Source organism: Cebidichthys violaceus, unplaced genomic scaffold (genome assembly GCF_023349555.1).
Source record: "Cebidichthys violaceus isolate CVI_PGR_0920_01 unplaced genomic scaffold, fCebVio1.0.p SCAF_95, whole genome shotgun sequence".
Classification (NCBI taxonomy): Eukaryota; Metazoa; Chordata; class Actinopteri; order Perciformes; family Stichaeidae; genus Cebidichthys; species Cebidichthys violaceus.
Window position 1 is genome coordinate 149,256 of NW_027176981.1, and position 7,664 is coordinate 156,919.

At 39.4% G+C, this 7,664-nt stretch overlaps 1 protein-coding gene across 1 annotated transcript in view; it reads right to left on the bottom strand.

Moving 5' to 3' along the window:
- Positions 1-6,048, bottom strand: part of pemt (phosphatidylethanolamine N-methyltransferase) — a 63,106-nt gene extending 57,058 nt beyond the window's left edge. The window contains exons 1-2 of the mRNA XM_068704564.1: positions 5,776-6,048; positions 2,565-2,672 (exon numbers count right to left, since the gene is read on the bottom strand). Of these exons, the coding sequence (XP_068560665.1) occupies positions 2,565-2,672; positions 5,776-5,877 (210 nt within the window). The 5' untranslated portion in view covers positions 5,878-6,048. The remainder of the gene's footprint in view (positions 1-2,564; positions 2,673-5,775) is intronic.
- Positions 6,049-7,664: the final 1,616 nt, after the last annotated feature.

The following is a 7,664-nucleotide window of genomic DNA, read 5'->3' on the forward strand; positions in this document are numbered from 1 at the left end:
TAATCCTGATCCTAAACAATTACGATAAAATATCTGATAGGTCCATGAAGTTTAACCCTCTCTGATAGACAGAAGGGACAGTTCTATCAGGCTATAGGGACACTGTCGGGACGGTTGTCCTTGATTTGACAAAGATGGACAAACAGCCTATCTGTGGACAGATACACAGTTCTCAAAAGCTATAGCTTGTAACACTAAGGTTCCCAGTTGGTTTCTTCCGACAGGATCATGACCGGCATCATTGGCTGCAAGCTATTAAACGTGTTGACTCCCACTGAAATGGTCAAAAATGTGTTTGTAGTGTCTATGTTTAAAACTCAACAAATAACGTAGCTGTAAGCATCTAGTGCAGGGGTATTCAATTAACATTCCAAAAGGTCCAAATTGAGAAAATCTCCTCGGGCAAAGATCCGGAACATTTATCTAACTTGCGCTATTTAGTGCCATATATATATATATATATATATATATATATATATATATATATATATATATATATATATTCAAGAAGCCTAGTAGTAGTAACAACGTCTCTGTGTAGCCAACAACTGTCAAATCAAATAAAGAAAGTACACATCAATTATATTTTAACAATTATTATTCTCAGTTTTCAAATTTAAGTGGATGGATTATAAATAATACATAGAAATACATAAATAAATGTTCTTCTCATTACAAGTAAAATAAGGGCTGGATTAAAGAATAACTGACATAACTGAAAACTTTTGAAAAATGTGCATCTTAATAGCAAAGCACCTCAAAGTGTCACTCAAAGAGAACCAGGACATTCTGATGTAGCATTTCAAAATTAAAGCTCTTCAAAATCGCATGCATGAGCTAACTTCAAATCACATTCATGAGACAATTTGTCTAATTTCAGATGGGAATTTAGAGGAGATGGTGCATAGTTACAAAATCATTTCACCTCAGGTTAAAATGAGGTAATTCATTTTAGAAAAATCAATTTCACTGAATTGCCCTACAGCTTTAAATTCAGTTTATTCAGGTGTGAAGTGATGTCAATCAAAAAAGCCACGATATTATATTTTTCTCATCTTCTAACAAGAGCAATGTGTGAGCATGGACTTTATCTGTGGTTATTAAACTACTTGTTTCAGCTCCATTCTCTCTGTTAACATCATAGTTGGTCAATGAATTCATGTGTTAGGATTCTGATCATATTGGGCTCTTGGGTTTATCTTCTGTGTCTTCATCTCAGATGTGAGTTGGTACGTTTGCTCAAAAGAGTTGTTCTTTGTCTCGTAGTAACACTTCACTTTACCACTTTTAATAATCGCCACGGTCTCTGAACATATGAGACACACTGGTTTTAAACTGTCCGTGAGAAGAATTAACCTTTAAGAGTCTGTTCATTGTTGTTTAAAGACTCTGGTCTCTCTGGTCTCTCTGACCACTTCTCTGTCTTTGGAGAACGTCATGTGAAATAACTTCTCTGACTCACGTAATAATTCTCCTACTCCTCGTTCTCTTTCCTCGTTCTCATTCCTTGTGTGTCTACATCTCACTCGAGTCAGGAAACTTGTCAGAATACCCATATTTGATTGGCTGAGGTGCATCACGTGATGTGATTTCCGCCGCTGAACAAGAGCCGTAAAGGCTGGAAAAGCTGCGCCGGTTAAAATAAAAGCGCTCCGTCAAAATGTAATAATTCTCAATTATCTATCGGTTTTAGGTCCTGGGTCCGGATACAACGGCGTCTGGGTTCGGATCCGGACCGCGGTCCGCCTATTAGTGACCCCTGATCTAGTGACTCGTATGCTCGTAATGTATATATCTGGCTTCTAAATATGTCTAATGTAATCTACCCAATCACTAACAGCACATGGATCTGGAATGTCAATTTGTTTAGGTTGCATTCACAATCTTTGGTGGTTAATGTGGGCTGTGGCGGAGCAGGCTCTTCCTTCAATCAGAAGATCGGAGGTTTGATCCCCGGCACCGCTAGTCCATGTCGATGTGTCCGATGTGCAAGATAGTCCTGATGAGCAGGTGGCACCTTGCATGGTAGCCCCTGCCATCAGTGTATGAATGGGTGAATGATGACGTGTAATGTTAAAGCACTTTCAGTGGTCGGAAGACTAGAAAAGCGCTATACAAGTACAGTCCATTTACCGCTTTACGAGCTATTGCACAATGCTGTATTTCCATGCGCACATCTACATACATCATTTATTTTGCGAGTCACTGATCAGTGCCTGCTGATTACTCATAGCCAAAACAAATTTTAAAAAATGTAAGTTTAACTTCTAGCATGAAGGTTTGGTAGAAAAAGTGTGACGGTATACTAAGCTGCCTATACACTTTAAACCAATACAATTATGCAAGAGAGAATTTGTTTGAATCCAACCAAAATCCGATCAGGAGTGTGTTTCTGGAAAATGACTTACAGCCAATCAAACGGCCAACGATGAAGCATGATGTACCGATTTTTTGTTCCAAACCTCAGTGTGCTAAACCAGAAAACATTTCGGCTACACTAGATTAAGTATTCAAGAGGATATACAGAACTATTTAGTGGCTACAACATCTCCAGTATCTCTTACCACATTCCAGAAGAAAGGGTTGAACATGATGGCGACCACAGCGAGACAAAAGCTGGAGTCGTGGAAGTTGGTGTGTTTTAGGAGCCCTTCAATCAGCGTCAAATCCATCTGAAAGAAACAGCCATTTGAAACATACACATCACAAACACATAATTACATTGAGAGACGGATGGTTGCTGGTTATAAAAAGGTGTTGGATATTGTCAGAGGTCTGCACAGGAATGGAAACATTAGCCGGCCTTCCATCCAAATTTAGCGCAAATTTAACAATATTTTCAGAAAATGGGTAAAAGATAATGTGAATTGTTTTCCATCCACTACTGGTATGTGAACGTTAGCGGTTGAGTGCATCGAGATAAACAGTTGGTGGCGCTAATTCTCCAGTCGGGTACCACTAAACCATTGCAGAAGACGATGACGTCATTAAAAGAGCGCCAACGGAACCTCAAGCGGTGGAAAACCCATGAAGAAAACGTGATGGAAAAATGACATTTATGTTTGTTTCATTTATGAAAGTGAGTCACCTCATCGCTGTGCGCACAGATCTGATGATTTCCTCGAGCACTGTTATCAATCTCATCAGTGGAACAGAAGCTGCAGTGGTTAAGTCTGTTTCCATTTGGCTTTTATATCAACCTCAGACAAGCATAAAAATGTTTTTTCGATATCTAAAGTTTCCTTTTTGTGTGTGCACAGATTGACAATGCAAAGCATAGAAACAGGTGGATGGAAACACTTTAAAACCGTACTCAAACCACTTCTGGCTACTTATTCCCATGTTATTTTCTATGAAACTGGCAGATACATTTTAGTGAAGTAAAGAGAGCTTCGGCAGATACTTTTTTTTCCTGAAAAGAAATACTATTTTTCAAAAGACATGCGCTATACACTGTCAGTTAGTTTTGCTCCAAAACAACATTTGCTCTAATTTGACGTATTCTTCCCTAAATGTGACCAATTACTGCATAATACAACTCTTGCACTGCTGTACAAAGGTTACAAGGTTTTGTATTAATCAATATACGACAGGGTCGCACAACCAAATTTAGATTGTAGTCCCAATTTGCTACATAGAAAAGAAAAAAACAATAGTATATATGGAGGGTGGAGGATGAGTTAAAGGAGTTAAAGGCTGTTTTGAAGGCTGGTGGTTCGGCAGCTGATACTTCTGGATCTCTATCCAGCCGGCAGCAGGGTGAAAAGGTCGTGGCTGGGCTGAGTTTTATTTTAATATCACTTATGCTCCTCACACGCTCTTATCCTCACCAATATCACAGTAATTTCACAGTAACGAGCTTTCATACAATATTGTCACTATTAATGAAGGGGAGGAGCGAATGACGGGCAACCCAGGGCTTCTTTTTTCTTTTTTTTTTAAACGAAGTATGGCTCATTGGCGTAAAAATGTATTCTAATGACTGATACGAAGCGGAGCAGCACAGACTGATGCTCCTTCTCTGTCACACACTGGAGGACTCTGTGTGGCTTTCCAGTTCACGCCCACTGACGCAAGGGGATGAAAAGCAACAAAGTACGTGTTTTATGTGTTTCATATCACAGTGTTGATGTCACAAGGGCAATGCAGCCATAATTAGCTCATGTCATTTTACAGTTCGACTGACCTTATCTCCCAATATAATAATCATTTCACAATAAGCTGTGGGACTTTTCTTTTACGACGCGCTCACAATGATTCCTGTTCTTAAGAGAATTCGCCATGAGGGTAGAGCTGAGGGAACAAAAACGCCACTTTACTTTCAGGGCATACTACAGGTGTTATAAACATTTTCATATCTAATAGATAGCACCTTGAAACTTACCCAGCTGATAACGTTACATAAGACAATGATTTGTATCTGTTATATCGCAAGTTTTCTGAAATTGTATGTTTAAATACTCAAATGAGGCATTATCTTATCGTCCCAATTTGGAAACATTTACGGAATAAAAATCTGAACTTTGGATAAAGCCAAGTTCAAAATTTTTGTTTAATTTTGTCGAAATGAAAGGTTTTGACAAAGGAAATTTAGGATATGTCTTTGTATGACTCAATAAATCACAAAATATAGTCAACAGCCATAGAAAAAAATATAAATATGTCACCATGTTTTTAACAACAACTGGGTCTATAAATCAGGCTATGAATTATATATGAACAAACTGCTCTGTGAAAATATTCAGAATCTAAATAAAGCTCGGCGTGTGTAAGCACTACTAAAGTGAAGCTTGAGAAAACAGCTTGTAAAAGATATGTGTCGTAAAAATTCCATACATTTTTCAAGACCCTACAGGTGAATAGGTTAAAATGTCAGCTACTGATGTCAGATTAGTTTGTCTTATCTTTTTCTAGTGGTAACAGGCAACAGGTCAGGGTTAACCTGTTGAATTTAATGGGTGCTCTGAACTTCAGTACATTTCATTTCATTGTGAAATGCTGCAGGCCTGGTTTGTTATTGTCAACATGACATAAGCAGACTTAGATAGATAGATAGATAGATAGATAGATAGATAGATAGATAGATAGATACTAACTTTATTGATCCCGCGAGGGGAAATTATTTTGTTACAAGCAGCAATAGGTTCCAGAGCAGCAATAGGTTACAGGTATAAAAATCTTAAAATTATATATAAAGAAAAAAGAAAAAGAAAAATACACATGTCACAATACACAATATATACAATTATAATAGAGTAAAGATGTTATATAAAAAATGCACACTATATACACAGTGAATAGAATAACAGAATAATATTATTGTTAAATTGATGAGAATAAATAATAACAGATGCACATGATGGTTTGAAAGATGGGTAGCACAGAAGGTACCTTGTTTGTTTTTTCAACCTATCTGTATGCAGGTTACCTAACCAAAACAATGGTGCTTAAATACAAAATAAGAGTCTAAACATATAATTTGTGTTGCAAGAATACAATTTCTAATCATATTGTATTGCAAGGACATTAACTTTCATATTCTGCCCGGAATAACCGTTTGTTTACTGTGGGTTTGCAAAACAACAACAAGCTTTTATTTTGAAAAAAAGGCTACCGTACCGCCTGTTTTCCGGCTGTCACGAGCTCACCAAATGAAGCAGACTGGTTCGGTCGGTCAAACCGGGACCATCGCTGCTCGTCTGAAGCGGCTTCACCGAGTCACGTGAAAGTTAAGACACGCAGGCCGGCTTCATCAGCAACAGTTTCAGTTTTTACCTTTGAATAGTCGACGTTGTTGAGTCCTCCGCAGCAGTCCAGCGGCACAGAACGCGTCTCTCCTGCAGGATTATCGTCCCGAACCGCGGCCGCGTTGCTCATACACACCGAGGGAACGCTGACGGACCTGGAGCCCTCATCCACGTGTGTGAAAGATAACGAATATTGCACAATTTGGGGTGCAAGGGTCTTGTTTTGTCAGAGGAAGAAGGGAGCAGTTGCAGTGGGGGGGGTGAACTACACAAGTCCTGATAACCTCTAACCCCGCTCAATGCATCCTGGGAAATGTAGTTCATGTTTCACTTGCACTGGATAAAAGCAACTGATTGATATCTTACACCCATTGCAGCCCATATTTTCGCCCAGAAATGAACTTGACTCCTAAACTTTTGGACCTGCTGTTACGCGTCCAAACCTGTAGGGTTTCTTTCGTCCTGCATTAGTCTCCTCCGTTGTAGTAAATGAATAGGCTTGCTTTACAGAGACATCTGCTGGCTGACAATATTAAGGCTGTTTATAGCTTGCATACGTGAGTAGAAGACGACCCCCCCCCCCCCCCCCCCCCCCCCCCAGCATTACAATTATGAGACATCTTTTCAATCATCACATTTTATTGACATAATATCAAAACCAAAGACTGAATCTGTGATGCAGTGTTAATAAATATGAATAAAGAAATCACAGGATTCTCATTGATCCGGTCTTTTGATCCGGAGACATGAACTGTGAGTTGTTGTTTTCAAAGTCTTGTTTACATCTGTAAAGTGTGTGTGTGTGTGTGTGTGTGTGTGTGTGTGTGTGTGTGTGTGTGTGTGTGTATATCCAGTATACAGTATATATTCATTTTTTCTTCTCCCTCTGTTCCTCCTCTCTTCTTTTCTTTTCTGCTCTTTTATTTTAACTTATATTCTTTTCTCTTCACTTTTCTTTTTCTTTCCTCTTTTGTTCTTTTCGCTCCTCTTTTCTTCTCATCCCTCATTTTCTCTGGTCTCTTTTTCATCTCCATTTCCCCCTTCCCTGTTTTTCTTTCTTTCCTCTGTTTCTCCTTTGTCCTGCCTCATGTCTCGTTCTTTTGAGTGTTCTCAATATTCTATTAATTTTCTTCCCCCATCTCATTAGCCTCCCATTATTTGCTGCCTCTTCTTTTCTGCTCTCGTTGTCCTCTTCCTATTTCTGGTCAAGTCTTTCTCCTTTCATCTCTCTCTCCCCTTCACCTTGTCAGCTATTTTCCTCCACTTTTTTTTCTCCTGTGATCTTCACTTTTTCTCTCATATCCTGTATTCTTTCTCCTTCACTCTTTCCTTCCATTCCCTCTCGTCTCCTCTCTCCTCCTCAGACCCCCCTCTGTTTGTTTGGATGGTGGATCAGTTAAGTAGAAGATGCCCCATGTGGTGGGAGACATAGAGGAAGCGCTTAAAGCCATGCAGCTCCCTGACTTGAGCACGCTGTCCGTTCATCAGCCTGCAAGCTGTCGGAGGCAAGAACCCCATCGTGTCAAATCAAACCATCCAGCCAGCCGCTGAAGATAATTGAGACCCTCTCCTCCGTCTTCCCTCTCTTCTTGGCCCTTCATCTGCTCTTCTTCCTCACTTTCTCCTGCTGCTTATGAGCTCCAGATGTAAACAACAGAAGGAGTATACACACCCAAACAGAAAACTAACGGGAGAATCGAGTTTTATCCTTTGAATTACGCCATTGGTTTCGAACCACTCCCAATCTGTATATTGTTTTGTTGAGAGTTTAGAGGACTGTGTTGTAATTCTAAATCTAGTTCTTTGCATTGACCAAGGCTTTCCTTCCAGGCTCTTACTCTTTTCATTCACAAATGTCCCTGAAAGGATACATTTGGTTTGAAGCACGTTCTGGGTGAATACAAGAAGGTTAAATGG